The sequence below is a fragment of the Tyto alba genome, unplaced genomic scaffold (assembly GCF_018691265.1).
Source record: "Tyto alba isolate M040663 unplaced genomic scaffold, T.alba_DEE_v4.0 Super-Scaffold_41, whole genome shotgun sequence".
In the NCBI taxonomy this organism is placed as follows: Eukaryota; Metazoa; Chordata; class Aves; order Strigiformes; family Tytonidae; genus Tyto; species Tyto alba.
The window spans coordinates 16,425,966-16,444,323 of record NW_024881317.1 but is presented as its reverse complement, the minus strand read 5'-3'; the positions used below and the strand labels follow the sequence as shown (position 1 = coordinate 16,444,323).

The 18,358-nt window shown below is 41.9% G+C and overlaps 1 protein-coding gene across 2 annotated transcripts in view; it reads left to right on the top strand.

The window, feature by feature from the left end:
* Nucleotides 1-3,377: 3,377 nt before the first annotated feature.
* The window catches only part of MYO1E (myosin IE), a 96,275-nt gene continuing 81,294 nt past the window's right edge, over nt 3,378-18,358 (top strand). Inside the window, exon 1 of one of the 2 annotated variants that reach the window (XM_042803779.1) lies at nt 3,378-3,453. In XM_042803779.1, the coding sequence (XP_042659713.1) occupies nt 3,412-3,453 (42 nt within the window). In that variant the 5' untranslated portion in view covers nt 3,378-3,411. Of the gene's footprint in view, nt 3,454-6,460; nt 6,545-18,358 lie in introns of those variants that run through there. The other variant, XM_042803780.1, reaches the window with a different exon arrangement.

The window sequence follows — 18,358 nt, the reverse complement described above, 5'->3', positions numbered from 1 at the left end:
GCTGGGCGGGGGGGGGCGGGCGGGGAGGAAAGTATTCCAGCCGGCAGGACAAACCCTTTCCAGTCATCGCTCCCTCGCAGATATTCCACAGCTCCTTGGGAAGGAGGGAGGGGAAGGACCCCGCAAATAACGGCGGCGGTCCCTGCGCCACGGGGGTGGGTGCGGGGGCGCGAAGCAGGGGGCCGTGCCCGCGGCCCCCGCACCAGCAAATGTTGGCCTCCTGAAAGTTCGGGTGGTGGCAAAACAGCAGTTACTCCGAATTTCTAATGGTGCAAAGGAGGTGAGAGGGTGACTGAAAGTATGGATCTTTCCAGAGCGTATAACAAGATTGGCAGATTACAAGATTGTTAACATCAGTGGCAAATAATAGTTTTGTTTGTAAGATTTCCGGGTTATGTTTTCAAACAAGATCTAACATGTGACTTCAGTAAAACTTCATGCATCACAGAAAAGATGATCTGCCTGTTTGCACAGCAGAGGCATACAAGCTAAGAGAAAATATTACTGGAAAAACAAAGTCCATAGAGGGTGTGTCTGCCTTCACTCGTTTCCTGCTTGTGTCATTCTTTGGATTTCGGTGCAACCACCTTGGGTAAACAAAGGGTAAGTGAAACTGGAGGCAAACTTACTGCCTCAGTTCACTCTGAAATAGCAGATTGTCTCTGATTTTGGTTAAGATACATACAACATCCCATACTGTGGTATGGGCAAACCAGTGCAGGACTGGGTATCTGGCAGATGCAAAGCAAAAAAGTGCTATAGCATGCACATTGCCATTGTAAAAAGCAAGGCGGGGTTTGAATCCACACTCTGAGTGACCTATTTATTTTAAAGTAATTCCCACATCAAAGGATTGGGCCAGAAACAAAACATGCCATAGGTGTTCAAAATGGGATAGTAACCAGCTGAGAGGCATGGGACTGTGGGATAATTTAGGTTAGAATGGACCTCAGGAGGACATTTAGCCAGGCCCCGGCTCCACGTGAGGTCAGTGATGAGGCCGGGTGCAGGAGGTTAGGGTTTTACCCAGCCTGCTCTTTAAAGCCTCCCAGGATGGAGCCCGCTGAGCCTCCCCGGGCAGCCCGCTCCCCCGCTTCATTGGCCACTGGGGGAAGAACGTTTTCCTCAGACTTAGTCTGAACCTCTCTTGTTTGCATTTATGTTGCTGTCTTCCCACCATGCACCACTGTGATGAGTCCGGCTTTGACATCTTGATGACTTTGTCACAGGCCCTGGGGCTTCCTGTTAGATCCCCCAAAGCCTGCTTGCATCAGGCTGAGCAAGTCCTGCTCCCCCGCCTCTCCTCAGGGGCCTGGGCCCTGACCACCTCACTGGCCTCTGCCGCGCTTGCTCTAGTTTATTGGTGTACACAGCCGTGTTCTCTGACCCGCCAAATATCTAGACTAACTTCATGTACCTGTGTAGTTTTTGTGCACCTGTCTAGTGATTTTTCTTGCTAAAGGACTGCTTGGGTGCTCAGTGTTTTCTTGAGTATGTATGTCCACAGGAGTGGGGCTTGAAAGCAATTTATTATTTGAAGCAGACTGATTATTTAAAAACATGTCAACATTTGTACCTCCTACTGCAGCCTTGAAATTAACGTTAAAAGGTATCTCCATGCTAGCTCTCAGTCTGCTTTCTCCCTCTAGCCTTTGTCTGGCAGCAGCGTTCAGCGTGGTGGGGGCCAGGAACTGGGGGCCTGATGTGTACGTGCTTGTCTGTTCCTGGCTCTTCCCTGAGCATCCGCACCGGCCACTGACCCACGCAGGATGGTGAGGTGAATGATCTTTGGTTTGACCCACACAGATACCCTTTTCATCTTGTGTTACCAGAGATCATTATTTTTGTATTTTTATATCACTTCCGTGATGTTTCTAACTAAAGTCGTACTAAGCTGTTGTATTCTATATAATTATATCTTCACTGTAATTGATAATGAATATGTAGATTTATTTTCTTAAAGGCAAATTCAAATCACTTTCCTTATCAAGGCACAACATTAACAATAATGTTACTTTATTCTGGAGTGTTCAACTGTCTCGCTCAAGAATGGAGCCTCGTTTTAAATAATCATAGAATCACAGAATGGAGCAATTTAGGCTGGAAGGGACCTCAGAAGGGAATCTTGTCCAACTCCCCACTCAAAGCAAGGCTGATGTTGATGTTAGATCAGGTTGCTCATCATAACATAAAATTTTGATCTTAAAAGCTTGTGCAATGTTTCAAAAAAATCTCCCTCAGAAAAAAAAAATACAGTCCTTGTACTTTTGTTGATGCGAACCTGAATAGCTTAACTGAAGTCAGCCACAGGAACACAGGAGGCAAAACTCCTCGGTTACCAAGTCCTTGTGGACTTCTTCCAGATTTATACTAGCCTTGCAAATAACAACATTATTCATACATTTTGGTTTGCTGTTAAAGAAAAATTCAGCTCCATGAATTCTGAGTATCTTTTACGTCTGAGGCTTCTCTTAATCAGATCCAGAGTAAAAAATCCACATGCTATTTTTCCTCAAGAAAAAAAAAACAAAACAAAACCCAACAGTGGGTGAGGAAGGGCTGTCGATTTTGTTACTGTACTTTTTACTCTAGTGGTATTTTAGATGGACATGTTGAACATGTTAATAAGCATGTTTCCTGAACAGGTATGCTTCTCTATTTTAAGGCCAACAGTAGAGAGGCAAGAAGGAAGACACTGTTTTAGGTACAGAAAAAGGAAATGAAAGAAAGCTAAAATGATTATACTGTTTACCAACATGAAATCCTGTCCCAAACACTGAAGTGATTTAATCACATTTTTAAGTCATAAACTTCTGCCTTTTTTTCATACATGCCATTTAGTTTCTTGTTACATTTCAGAAGAAGAAATTGCTGAATCTATTTTTTATTTTCTGTAAGTAGAATTCTACATTCGGTGAGTGTAACTGAAGGCAGAATGTAACCATCTGCATTTTAGCAGAAAATGTTAAGATTATAAAGTGTCTGTTTATTCTTTGAAAATCAGATGCAGCAAAAATTGCACTGAATCTGTAAAGTTTCCTTAATTTTATACCATTTGTTTTTCTGACACAAATGCTTCATCTTTCTGAGAAATACCAGATTGTGTGGTTTTCTAACTAAAAGTATGGTGTCTTGTTATGAGCATTAAGCCTTATTTTAGTGGTTTTGAGGCATTCATTAAATTATTAATTAAATTATTCTGATCAACAAGACAAATATGTGGCATATAAAACTTACTCTAAATATATTTTATAAGAGAAAAGCAGTAATGCCTTTTTCTTTGCCGTCAGTTTTAACCAATTGGAAAGCAGTCAGGGCAGTGCCTATTTCATTAAAATTTCTAATCTTTTCCAGATTCACAGACTTCTCCTAAGAGTTATTTCTTTCTGAAGCCACAGTAATGTTTTTAGAATGGAGAGCAAGGGAAAGTTGTATTCTGCGGCATTTCCAGAGGTAAGGACCGTGTTCTTTTTTTCAGACAGTTTAGTCTTTATACACTTCAGCATCAGCCTGACTCCTGCTCGGTGCTGGTGCACAGCGTCACTCAGGCAGTGGGTAGGTGGAAACACGTGTGTGAGTTACTGACCATGCTGTGGAGGCAACAACTTCTCTGCTGTGGCACTGCCCGGTGTGGTGCGGGCTCCAGATCAGGCGATGGCAAAGGGGCTGCAGCCACTCCCGTCAGCGCTGAGCTTGTGCCCACTGCTGAAATGAGTCCTGAATGCTAAGTCAATAAACCTCCTCAGGCACTGAAGTGAAGCTTTTCCTTAAATGTTTTCCTGAAGTTTAGCACTGTTGATCAATATCAGGAGGATCAAGTGCTGGGACTGCTTGCAGGCAGAAAATATCCTCAAACTATTTCTTGATGTTAGCACTTCTGTGCATGAGCTGGTCGGTGTTACTAACCAAACACAATGCTGTCAGACAATACCTGCACTGAAAAAAGTGATGAAAGTTCTTGATGCAGGGAATTTTTCTTAAATCTTTTCCAGTTAGGTCTTTTAAAGGTAACTTTATTTAATTTTATGACAGAAGAGTCACCATTTCTAAGTTTTGTGCATTATTTGAAAGTACAGAGATTCCTTTTTACTCTGCTGGAGCTCCTCAAGATGAAAATGTGGGTTCTGCCTTTCCCAGAGATGACTATTATACGTTACCGGCTGGAGGAGCCCAGACATGCAGACCATTCAGGCACACCACCACTGACATTCGAAGGGAAATGCCTTCCCCTGCTTCTGAGTATGGATGTTGAATAAGTATCATTCACTTAATATAGTCAGCTTGGGAATTAGATGTTTATCATTAAAATAAGCAGACTTAAACGACTACATTTAAAAGCATGAAAAGAGTTCATTGTGAATTGGACCATGCTTGGTACACACAGTGCTTAGCAAAGATTCATGCAGATGCAGATCACTGATGCCTTCAAACCTAACATTTTTTTGTTGAAAGTCATCTTCCAGTCAATCTAGAGTAGGCGGAGCCCAGTAGCACAGGAAAGGTGCGATGAACCCGGGACTAGTTTCTCAATTAGCTATCCAGTATGAATGCACTTTTGTACTCTTCTTCCACAACTTAGTCTCTCTGCTTTTTTTGTAACTTGTTATAAAGATGTTTATATGTATGTAAACACACAGAGATACAAATACATATGTCTTAGGAAAATTAACATAGACATTAAAAAAGACCCACATCCAAAGCAAACGGAAAAACCTACAAAACCTATATGGATTCTCTTTCGTCAGTGCTATATATGCTCTCTGGATTCTTATAGGTTTTCTTTCACCTTTTTTGATCACAGTCTCATAGATTTATATAAGATTTCCATGTTCAAATGAAATATTAGGCAAACTATTTTTGTCCTGTTTCCATAAAACTGCCGTTACTCACCTCCTATTGGGAATCAAAGTGTGAAACTCCTCTCCTGTGAAGTTCTGCTCACTTTTAGTACTATCAGACATATTTTTGCTTTAATAGCTATTGCAGATGATATTTACCACCCAGCTACTTTCTCAATGAAAACATTTCCTACCCCTCCTATCGATGTCAGTTAACATCCAAGCAATCCACTATGGAAATCCCAAGCTTCACATGATCAGTAATCATACAGTGTACACCCAGCTGAGCTGGGCAAGTCTTCTGGTATTCTTCAACACCAAGGATGAAACGTGCCCGTGGGGGGGTGGGCTGTTGTGTTTCATCCAAACCACCAAAGCTTGTGGGACCTAAGAGGGGGCCAGATAAATAAGTTTTGTCCCATTTCTATATTGAGCACGAAGGTGGTTTGAATTTGTAGCACTTCATCAGCCATATTTAATGTTTGCAAACCAGCATGCTGATCCTGCAGCCAGATCTGAGAGGACAAACCCATGTCCCTGGAGCAGCCAGAGCAGTGGTCCTCTGAAAAGTTGGAAGTGAATCCGCTTAAGCCTAATCTCTAAATTAGTTTGGAAGTGAGTCTTTATTTTGTTTGTGAAAACAAACAATAATACATGTATTCTCCATAAGCTACTTTCTATTTTTTCCAGTAGATGCACTTTTTAAAAAATCAGAGATAAACCCAAACCCAGTAATATCTAATGATGAAAACCAGGAGCTGTACCTACTGAGAGTTCTTTTCAGGGTAGTTTGGAAGCAGTATTGACATATGACTCAGGGTCTGGCTGTTGTTTACGATTGTTAGATTACATTGTTTCCATTTTGTTTGTATTCTACTTTAGAAGTGGGGATTAGAGATAAAAGTCGACAACCGGGCTTCAAGCCTTAGTGGTGTTTGTTAGCAGGACAACAGTCCTCAGCCGTGGGTGGGTTACTTGACCCCTTAGCGAGCATTATTTTAGAAAGGCGCTGTATTGCTTGCCTTCTGCTCGAGCCGATGGGAGCAACATCGAGCAGGTGCCAACTGCCAGGCGAGCACCTCATCCCTTCGGCGTTTGCGGGGACTAGTTTCCGTAACCGAGATGCTTTGTACTGCCCAGTGTCCCCAGCGATGAGAAGCACCTCAGCGCTGGGGGCGCTTCTGCGGTGGGGGAGGAAAGGGTCGGGACCGCGAAGCCTGGCTGACTGGCGCCGCCGGGCTCAGCACGTTCCGTACCCGGCCGCGGGGCGGGGCGGGGCGGGGCCGGGCCGGGCCGGGCCGGGCCGGGCCGGGCCGAGAGGCGACCCAAAGCACGCGAGCAGGAGCACAGGCCGCACGCGCCGCCGACGCCGGGATTCCCTCAGGGAATGACGTCCCGGCGGCGCGCGGCGATTGGCTGAGCCGCGGCGAGTTCTCCATTTATGGACACATCGCCCGCGCAGCCGGCACGGGGCAGCCGTTGCCGCTGCCGCGTTCCTTTATCCTTCGCTTCCCCCCCCCCCCCCTTCCCGCCGCCGGCGCGAGCCCCAGCGCTGGCGGGGCCGCTGCCCGCCCCCCGCCCCGCCCCGTCCCGGCGGCGAGCTGCGCGCGCGGGGAGGGCGGGCCGGCCCGCCCCACCGCTCGGTCCCGGGGCGCCGGCGTGTCTGGGCAGAGCCGCGGGCAGCGCAGCGCGGAGCGGCCGCGATGGTAGGCGCGGGGCCCGAGGGCGGCGGGGGGCGGCAGCGCGGCTGCCTCGGCGCCCGCCGGTTGTGTTTCCTCATGCTGTGCCGGGGAGGGGCTGCGGGCAGCGCTCCCTGCCCCGCACTGCGCGGGGGCCGCGGCGAGGGGGCGGTTGCGTAACCGGCGGCGGCGGCGTGCGGGAACGGGGGGCCCGGCCGGGAGCTCGGGGCCGCGGACCCCGCGTAGCCGCCCCCGCCGCATCACGGCGGCTTCGCTCGCCCGTCCCGCGGCGCGGGGCTGGGGCAGCGGCCGCTCTGCGGAGCACCAGCCTTGCCGCCCGCCGCCTCTCGCCGTTTGGGATCCGAAGAGATTCTCCTCAAGTAGGAAAAAGGTGGTGGGAAGGTAACGTGTCGGCGTTGCTGTACGACAGGTGACGCCTCAGTGGGTGCTGCTTGACGGGTTTCTGCGTGGGGACCGCCTCCCCTGCGCTGTTGCTTCTGACACTCGTGGCCGAGTATCGGTGTCCTCTCCGGTCCGGTTGCGAGTGGGTGGCCTGATGACAGGCAGCAAGAAAACTTTTGTGCGTGCAGCAGCCACGCGACACGAAGCCAGCGTGTTCGGGCACTGAAACTGCGGGGTCTGTTAAACGTCTGGTGTGGTACGGGGATGCGACATCAGTAAAACACGTCAGTGCAAGGTTGAGGAAAAACTGAGGTTCAGCAGCTGAACCTGGTTTATCTTTAGTAATTGACTCCTAATGATTGATAATAGTTTTCATCCTGAAGTAACCCGCATAATGATTGTGACTACCTGTTACACAAGAACTTCGAGTAAGTAGTGAAAAATCCTATGTGGTAACAAACTAGGCAAAAATCCATAACCTTTAAACAAATAACTTATTAAAATCTGTTCTAAAGTGGAATACTAAAGCTCTGAGAGTTAAGATACTTGGAAAACTTCAGCACTATTCATACTAAAGCTTAACTAAGGTTAAGTTTTAAAGACTGACTAACCTAGTCCTTGTGTATTTGGAGCTTTACTGCCTTATGCAAGTGGTAGCTTGGGCTCTTCATTCCCAATACCTTTCAAAGGATGCCCCTCTTAGTAGTAGTGCCTGTGCTTTGACTTCCTGAAGCAAGTGCTGTTGTGCCTGGTTTACACCTACGTTGAATACAAGTCTGTGCTTTAAATAAAGCATTGCAGAGGTGAGGAAGCTAAAATTTCTGTCACAGTTGGGGATAGTTGATACCACCAGGTCTTACAGTCCTGTTAGTGGTAAGGAGCTTTGAATAAGATAGGTACAGGTGTTCCCTGTGAGTTGATTGTGTAGCCAGGTGGTTCATATCAACTCTTTAACCATAACCTTTGCTCCTCAGTACTTGCTAGGTCACAGACACCTGTGGCACTTACTCTGTGGTAGAGAGTGTGTATCGTTGCCTAAGGCTGCTGACATGTTAGATGGGGTTGGAAGTCCTTGGTGCAGATCTGTCAGAGATGTTTGCCTGTTAACCATAATACTTTGAGAGCAGAGAGTCTGTTAGTTAGTTGATCTGCTGTAGACTCCATTAATTCCTCTTTAATGAAAGGTTTTAATCAAAATACAGTTGTTGTAAATACATGTAACTAATTGATAACATATTTGATGAGCTTTACTTTGGTAAAATAAGAGAGTTAGTTTCTTCCAGTAAATATCTTTTTCAGGGGACTGTTCAGGCAGTTATTCTCCAGCTTTTAATTTGATACTGAAGTAGTCTTGAATTATTCTTTTCACTGTGAGATCTCAACCTAGTATGAACTGCATTATTTAAGATTGTCTGTAAGTAATGATTACAACAAAATCAGAATTAAGAATTATGCCCAAACAATTGCTTGATAATCTTTAGAAGGTAGTATTTTGTAACTTGGAAAGCTGGAGGAAGGATTGCTTGGAGGGACTTACAATGACTGCTTAAAAACATGAATCATGCCACTAATATCCTGAAACTTTATACTCATTCTCTGTGCTGTATTAAAAAAAAAAAAAAAAATCACATTTCCCTTATTTTTGTCTTGACAGTTTTGATATCTGTGGAGCAGGGAAAAGGCAGAATGTCATAGGACTGCTTTGTATTCTCTAAATTAAGGCTTTTCTGCCATCTGTATTGTCTCTGTAAACCTTAGAGTGAGCTTTCCCTGTTCTGACAGGTCCGAAGTGCAGGGTACTGAGTTATGACTGACATCAGCTGTAGTTGTTTCTTGCCTCTCAGGCAGTCTGATACAGCAGAGCATATAAAGGCGATGCTGGTGTAAATGTGCCTCCTTCTCTTAGCCTCTATGCCATGGTGCATTGCCTTGCTCAGGTCTGCAGGCAAGATTGTGCAGCTGTGTGCAACTTAACAATACGTATGAACTTTTTTGCTTGTTTGTTTTTAATCCAGATCAATATCTATATCTGGTTAATGGTGTGGTTTCAGCTGGAGATAGGCAGACATGGAATGGGTGAGCTGTTTCATGGCTTTGTGCTGCAGTACAAGGTGGGAATGAGCAACAGTGTGGCAAAACTGTATTAAAACTGACAGTTTTAAAGAACATATGGCAGCTGTTGAAATTTTCCCCTTGAAATACATCCATTTTGTTAACTTTGCATTTCAATTTTTTAAATTCAAAATAAACCTGAGCCTCCAGCAGCTTAGCTGCAACTTGTAAGTCTTCAAAACTGTGTATTATGTAAGTGTAAAGTAGTGCCGTTCCTGTGAAGGACTGGATCCTTAATGTTCAGGAAACTAAGCTGAAACTTTCTTGAAGTGAAATGTAAGGTCAGGTGAACTTTAAGCAGCTTTTGCTTTTATACTGTGAGTTTGGACCTTCATAGTGTCATTAGGTAGTTTGTGGAGATCCATTGTAGGATCTTACCTGGAGCTGGTTAGAGAATCTGTATCATCTGGTGTGACAGTGTGATCTTGAAAGTTTCATTTAAAGTAGCTCTTGAGTTTTCGGAGGAAGGTTATTCCTCTGAGTACTGTCAGCTGGCTTTGACTCACTTAAGGATAAAACATTGAAGATTAAGGCATGGACTGCTACCATATTTATTAAAAAGAACCCCAAACCGTAAAACCAAATAAACACCCCAATGACACATCAGTGATCAACTTTGCCTGCTTTTGCATAATCTGAAGTTTTGTGCCACTTTGGGGAGGGTGAGAAGGGAAGACTCCAAGAGAAAGCAGGTTCAGTAGTATCTGGAGTAACTTACAAATTGTTGAGCAAGCCGGGTTGTCTAATTCACTTATGTTAAGGGAAAAAAAAAATTAATGTGTTGCCTTTAAGCAGTGTTTCAATGTTAAGCATTTTTCTGTAGTACTGCAGTCGGTATGTGCATTTTATCTGGGCATATTTGGTATCATCCTGTTTCTACTTCTTCAACGTACTGAAAGGTTGGTTCTTAAAAATGAACCTTTTTATAGCAGTTCAACATAGCTTGACATCAGTAGAGATCACATAGCCAGTTCCAGCAAGATGCTGGGGATGTCTTGATTGCATGTAGTGCCTATGAAAGTCTGCAGAAATTAAAATGACTCAATTAGCCTGAAAGGGCTTGCTAGCCTTTAGGATTTGGTCTTAAAGTAGCTAATATGTGATATGAGCTGGGACCTTATATTGTCTTAAGTCTTTTTGTTGCAAGAAAGTCACAAGCAAGACACTGATGCTTCTGTATTTGAAGGATGCTTTTCTGTCTGCTGCAGACTAGCATAAACTCAAACCTTGCTCTCTGCCGAATGTGGAATAGCAGAGAGGATAACAGCATGTGTTTTGCATTATGTCTAGAGGTTTATTAATGGAAAAATGTTCCGGCTATATGGTGTTTCTATCCAGCTGATATATAATAAAACACAGTAGCATGTTCAGTAGCAAAAGCTAGTGATTCATACTTGATGTATTTTGTTCAGGTTTACCTGGTATGCATGCTTGTCTGTTTCTTTCTAGTTTAGACCTCTTGAATGGTTTATGGATATATCATGTATGTTAGAGCACTTTTTTGGAAAAGGGCAGAATGTTACCCAAATGCAGCATTTGCAGCTGAAAACTGAATACGTGATTGTATATGTATGTACATCTTAAGCATTCTTCTCATAATTTCTTTTGCTTTCCAGAATTGCCTTTTTCCCCTTCCATACATAACTAGCTTGTTGTGAAGGAAATGGTGTGACAATGCTATTAGTGATTTAACTAAAGTATTTGCAGCCACTTTTTCTTAACTGGACGAGTTGATAACTTGCCCCAGTCTTAGTCCCTTGTCTTAAAACATTGCTGCATATGTGGAATGGGGAAGTTAAAACAAGGGTTTTAGAGCTTTTGTGATAGCTAGCCAGTGAAATCTTGTCAAGCTTTTACAGAGTTCTCAGAAAAACCTTAGTAATGTTCTCATCTTAATATGTAAAGTATGTTTCCTTGATTGAAAGACTAAGAAGTTGCATATCTCTTTAGAGAAGTCTTCTCAGCTCCCTTTGTAATAATTTTAAATATTTTTCCTTCACAAATACCAGTTCAATCTCTTCCCAGTTTTAGGAGTTAGTGTAAAAGTAACGTTGATCTAAAATGGTAATGTACAGCTCTGTCCAAGTTATAGCAAAGAATAAAGGTTTTTGTACTAGTCTATTTCAAATTTCAGCAGGAGTCAGGAATGACTGTGTGTTTAGATTTGCTTCTAATGTAGTATGCGTGTATTACTAATGTGTGGATAGAGAACATGTAAAGAAACATCTTCAGAGCTGCAGGAGAATCCTGTATATCAATAAAACCTAATTAGTTTTAGTTGCTGCATCTGATGAGGAAGAAAGCAAAAAGGTAAGGGGTAATTTTTCCTCCTAAGCTTCTAACTAACTTTGCTAAGGACCCTGGTTAGCCTTAGGAGTGAGCTTACTTGTAGCTACATGAAGAGTTCTGACACAGATTGTTATAGTTCTATTGATAGAAACTGGCCTGGGATCTGGCTTACTGTGTTGGCCTGTAAGTTGTCAGTTTTTGCTTACCCTTTGGTTCTGGTTGTTGCTACAATACTGGGCTTTTAAATGACAAATTGATCTGCTTTCCTTTTCAGTTTCCTAAAATGCTACTGTAATGCAATACTTCACTCTTTTTTTTTTTTTTTTTTTTAAGAAGCTGGATTCCAGTTCTAGATGGTGTATGGCTACTGGAAAGCATTTGGAGCTATGTTAGAAAGGGATTTTATACCTAATTAAAACAGTTTCTGTTCTGGGAGCTAATAGTGTGAGACTTGAAGGAGTAAAATCAAAGAAGCAGTTCTCAGAACTGGGAAGAGTATGTGTGTGTTTCACAAAAAATAAGGATCTGGAAAATAGTTCTGTCCCTCTGCGAACAGAAATTACCAGGCATAGGCTTTGGTAAGGAAGAGTTGGCTTACACTATTGTTAACATTTTGAATGAAGCCACTTTGTACTATCTGATGTCTCACCTTGAATATGAGCAACAAAGGTTTACATCAGTGTGAAAGGCAAAACCTTTTGGGGAAAATCGTATAAAGGTTCTCTTACGCATTTTCTCATCTGTTGGAGGTCATTCCTTTCCTCACTATCCGGTTGTCTTCCAGGGAGATTTTCTGGCTGATGCTGGTCACTAGCAAATGACCAGCATTCTGATTATTCCTGTGGAAGGATCTTTTTTTATTGCTTGTGTATGGAGAAAATATTACAGGCGTATGAGCTGCTTACAGATTTTTTTGAAACTGCTGTAGCCAAAGGACTCTGGCTGTTGTATGTTTGGCTTTTACTCTTTGTACTACATGGGTGTAAAAGTATATGCAATTATCAGAGAAACATGGCAGAAAATAAACAAGCATTTTTCTCCCTATCTTAAGATCAGAACGGAGAGCTATCTCTTACTCTGACAAGTTGTTTAGACATTCACCTCACCTAATCGTTAGGACTCTTGTGCAATCTTAGCCTCCTGTTGCACTCCTGGGGGAGCTTGGGTGTGAGGAGCTGTATTTTAGTCAGATCTTCCTGGGCTCAATTCAGTCTTTCCCACCTCCTGCTCCCTTCCCCCACGTTCCTGAGATGCCAATCACTGTCCTGCCCAGGAAGTACGCTATCGCTCATCTCCTGACTCATCCTCATCTTCTAGCTTTCCTATCCTCCACCTAATGATTTTCTACCCTCATGTCTTTAGAAATGTGAATACCCCTTGGGGAGACCAGGTGTGCAGTTGTTTCCTGGCAGTGCATGGGATCTGTTCTCCCTGCTTGATTAAGTCATTACTGTGATAGGAAAAGGTTTCTTAGTCTAAAGTATTAATACATACTGAACCTTACAGGTATTTTCTGTCTATTTTATTAAATATGCTTTATGCACTTGTGTAAATGGGTTTGGAGTTTGACTGCTTCACGTACAACAAAAAGTACATCTAACCTCAAGATTATTTAATGTAAATAGCCTAAGATGAGAGGTGTGGTCAAGGATCTTCTTTCAAAGACATAGCGGCATTTAATTGGCATTAAAACCATTGGTGGGCTGGGTTCATCAACTGTAAAGTGTATTTTGGAAAAAAAAAATTCAGAGTTGAAATTTTTTAGATTTGAAACCAAAAATGCATTTTTAAACAAAACCAGTGGGAGAGCTGACAAGGAAAGCATTATTGGTAATTAGAGCATGAGTCAGGGTTATCATCAGAAGTTATGCTTATTGGGAAGCATAAGCTTCTAAATTCAGCAACTAAATGTGAACTTGAAAGCTTGATCTTGAGCATGCTTCCATGATCAAAACGATTCTAGAAGCATAAAAAGGACTATAAAATGGGTGTAGTGCTCTGCTCTCCTATCATCTGGGTGATTCTTCAGCTGCCACTAGTGTCTCTGGTGAGAGCCATTTCTGGCTGTCAGGGGAACAATGTGAAAGGCAACAGCTTTATACTCTTGGGGTGGGATGATGAGAGATCTTTCTTTAGCCTGCTTCATCAAAAAAAGGAACATAAATGGTTTACGCAAAAGCATGTGCTTCTAGAAGCTATTTTGATGCTTTGTTCAGCAGTCTGAAGTCTAAATGAGAGGGTTTTGTTGGCATCCTTCAAACAGGACTAGCAGTCTTGTAGTGACTAGCTGCACTTGTCCCTGTACAGGAAGAGTGAGGGGTTTTTTCCTTGCCAGCTCAGAACCACTTACTGAATCACCTTCATCAGCTGAGCCTGAGTGTGTAACCAGCTCTCAATCAGCCTTGTCTAATTTAAGCATTGAAGTAATATTCAAGTCTGAACAATGTAGCCCGATATCCTTTATAAAACATGTCAAAGATTTTTAATGCTTGGGATTTTTGATCTTTCACGCTTGTCTTATGAAATAATATGCTGCCAGATATTTAATTCTGCACCTAGGACAGTCTTCTGTTTTCAGTCTGACCTTCTACAACATTTGTGAGGCTTTAAATTCTAGGCAGTTTACCAGTGCCCACTGTTATCTTTCACAGTGATTTATGTCTTTTCCTGCGCTTTGAGTTGTATATTGCTAATAGCAGAAATACAGAAAGATGGAAGTTGAGACCTCTTGTCAGTAATACGTTTGCAGTGCCAAGCAGTAGTCAAGAATTTGTCTCATCTTGCTGTTTTTTTTTCTCTTGCCTTGAAGGATACAAGTCTGCACAAATGCCTAAGTGCTTCCAAATTTGCTTTTGCAGTAACTCTTAACCCTTTGTTATTCCAAACTTTGTAAAGAAGTACTGATATAAAGTGTATTTGAATTTCTTTTAACAAACACTGCCAACACTTTTAAAGTCTTTTGGGTTTTGACCCCAGCACGTTCTTGATAGCTCATTTGATGTGAAACTACTACTGCTCTCTGGGGTTAGTAGGAAGATTCCAAGGATAAATGTTTTCCTAGGTATTGTAAATGTTTATGTGTACAGCATTAACATTCTGTTAGCTGTTGGGCTTTGAGATGTTGTGGGTCTTCTGTCATGTATTGAACACCTTTTGATCACTCAGGTTGTGGACTATTTTACTGCAGATGTTTTGGTATGTGAACTGGAAAATGTTTCATTGGCTAAGTGAAAGCAGTGTCCTTAAGGCATACTGAAGCAGTACCTTCATTAAACCTAATCTTAAAGGCTGTTTCATGGTACTCAAAAGCAAGTGCATAGTTTAAGTATTTGTTTTTTCTTCCCGTATCTAAGAAGAATTTGATTTGTCTGTTTATCAATCATGAAAGAATTTGTTTTCCTGTACTACATCCCCATCTGTATTCGGTACATACCTAAAGAAAAAGAAAGGTGCAAAAGTAGTTATAACAGTAACTGAAAACAGCCACTTACAGTACAGATATACTGAAATGGGGGATTTAAAATTTGGTGATTCATTCCAGAAAGGATATAAAGCTACAAAACCACTCATCCTTGTTTTCCGAGCACAGAGGTACAAGATGTCTACACAGTCTGAATGAATAAATAATTCTACAGTATCTTCTAGCAAGGCCAATGAAACATGGATTTTGCATAATTATTTCTGCTGTCTTCATATCGGCACTTAAAATGGCTATCTAAATGTAGATTATGTTTTTGAAGGAATTAGTTATAGGATGCAATCATCTAGGGAAAAAACTAATTAGTCATGGGAATCTATCATTGTATTAGACTCTGGTATTGTATTTAGTTCTATAATTTTTATTGCTTCTTGATAGTACAGTTTTTATGGAAGCAAGTTAGACTGACACAGTACTCCTGTCAGGAAATTTCTGCTATCTTTCCTACTATAATTCAAATTAAAAATTTGGGTACTGTGGAAACTGATGTATTACAAAGCATGGTTTTATTACATATAGCTTCTGTGTCATATAGTATCCTGCTGACACTGTTCTTGTGTAAACTTGATTAGTTCTTAAATTCAGAATTGCTTCAATCCATGTAAACAAATATTTGACTTTATCAATTAAAATACAGTAGTCCCATTAAGAACAGAATTACTTAAGCTAGATTTTCTTTTTTCTCCACTTAAAAACTCTGCCTTATGCATAGTCATGTTTCTAGGACTTGATACTGTATGGTTGATAGTCTCCAAAGCCTTTTTCAGTGCTTCCCCTCAATTTTAAATATATTCTGGGAACTACTATATTGGTCAATAATTGCTAGATTCACCAGACCAAAGATTCCTACAAAAACATTCTGGTCCTTGCAGTAGAAAAGTCAAAATAACTTCTTGCTGTAGGGCAATTCAGTTGTTTTCCGTTTTTGAGGGTAATCCTATCTGTTCTTTCTGTAACTTGCAAGACTTGAATAGGCTGGAGTAAGGTGACTTCTTGGAATTGATTGGCCCCAGTGGAAGAAGAGGTATAGGCCTCCTTCTACAGGGTAGCAGCTTAAACCTGCTGAGCTGTCTGTGGCGAAAGAGCTAAAACTTTGTAAATCTATCCTGAACTGTATCCAAACTGTTAGCTGTTTACTTGCTCTGCAGTGGCTGTTGGCTTTACAAAGCCCATCTTCCCACTTCTTCCTTGGGTGCCCAAGAGTTCCTAATTACAGATGCTTAAAGCACATGTTTGCTAGTTGCGCTAGTAAGGTATGGCATGAGCACACAGGGCTTGTGTGAGGAGAAACATTTTTCTTCCAGCTAAGTGGTGTGACTCAGCAGGCTCCTCGGGGTTCATATTCGATGGCCAGTGTCACATTCTACTTGCCAGCTGTTGAAGGCAAAGTCCCTACAGGACCAAGGTTCCAGAACCCTGTAAGGACCCAAGTCCTCATCTGTTGGTGTCACTAGGTTATAGGAATAGACTGTCAGAAAATGGAATTTGCTCCTAAAGTTGGAGTTGCAGTAACTTCTACAGACTATAACTACAACATTTGTTGTGTGGGGTTTTTTTTGTTTTTTTTTTTTTTTAAGATGAGTTAGGCTTGGCACAGGGAAAAAAGTGATCTCAAATGTTGTTTGTAACAAATGGAGGTCCTGTTATGACACTGCTTATGTCTATGGAGGTCTGATGTGAGATATGGCCTATAATGAAAAAAAACTTGAGTTCCATTTAAAGCAGTGTCATGTGGGGGGAAGGGAGAATGACTTCATTGTAGGAGAGGTCACTGCTTTTGCTATTTTGCTGTGTTTCACTTTTTTTGTCTGTGTTGGGTTGCAACCACAGAGTTCAAGGCATGATCATTGTCAGATGAGAGGACAGGGATAGGTCTTCAGCAGAGCAAGTCAGATTAGAAGTGTGATGGTGAAAAGGAAGTGAAAGAGGACTTGACAGTGCCTGAGTATCTGATATATGGAACTGAAGATAGCAGTGACCTGTTTTTACCAACTAAGTCTGGTTTCTTAAGCACCTTAGATATTTGTGTATAACTGTCACTCTTGTTTTACAGCACTATATAATATATATCTGCATGGCAATAAATTACTAGATCCAATGCACTGGAGTAAATAAGAATTTGCCCAGCTTGATACTTGCTTTAAATAACAGTTAAATCAGCATATATAATGCTATGTGGTTAACAAAACTTAGATTTGATACAACTGAAATGGGTACGATTTTGGTTCAAAAAAGTACATACAATAATGGAGATTAATCTGTTCTACCTTAAAGTGTCTCTCAAACACACAGAATATGTATTCTCAACAGAACTTACTATGATCTCCACTGACCTTGGCCTCAGTCTCAGGAATATGTTTAACAAAGTGTGTGAGCCTCTTGTGATGCTACAAAATGGTTAAACTTAAGTAGCACGTAGTAGTAGAAAATGGATTAATTATTTCATGTAGATAGTACTATTGTTAACTGGTAGTTTTGATATTGAAAGGAATACTTAGTTTACCAATTCCTAGTGTCTCCTCATCTGACGTCTCCAGAAGTCTTAAAGCTGTTCCCATGAGTACTGTTCTTTATAGTTTGTCTAGTGGTAAATAGGAATTCTGGTTCCAGGGTTCTTAATGCCTGAAATACCAGCACACCCAGTCCACAGAGACCTGATCTCAATATGCAGAGTAAGTTCATGACCAACAGTGGTTTCTTCCTGTAGTTTACTTTTTGTTTTTATTCTTGGTTCATTCTAGGAACACTTGAGAGGAAACAGAAGAGCAGTGACTACTTATTCCCATATTTGGTATTGTTCTAGACAAAATTAACCTCCTTCTTCACTAAAAGAGAGGGGTGATACAGTGTTTCTGGACAATCTAACCTTCCTCAAACCATGGATTAATCTTGTCAGGGTCACATCAGGTCTATTTTCTCTGTAACTGTGTATAGTGCAGTTTTCTATATGGAGTTGTAGTGATGTTAAGCAGTTAGGTGGCACTAATGGGATGGATTAAGATAAGTGGGACTGCGTCTTCACAGTACTAAAAGCTTGTCTTTACATAGTTATAAACCCTTGTTCCGCAGCAAAGCTTCCATTGGTCTATATTGTTAGCAGTGATATGTTTTAAATTACAAAGAATTTGAATTAGTTGAGGCTACAGTGTACTTGTAGTGAAATGAACACTCAGCCTTTCATTGCTGATAGTGGAAGAGAAAAGAATTAATCAATGTCAGTTGCACCTCCTAACCTGCTCCTTGCTTTTTTTCCTTGAGACCTGTACGTGGATGGACACATGTTGCATTCTGTATTCCCAGTACAGATTTGGGGGTGGTGAGGGAACCCCAAGCCCTAAACCTGGTTTCTTAAACAGTCACCAATAAAGCCGTATTGAGGAAGAAGCAAATACAAAGTACTTCGGAAAAGCAACTGTAATTACCAGAAATGTGGTCCCTGCTTGCTGCTGAAATAGCTAACTTGCCTTACCTGCTCCATGCAATTCACCAGTGAAAATACAAATCAATTCTGTGACAGCAGATTTTGATCTTTAGGAATCCTGAGCTTGACCTCTTCTTAA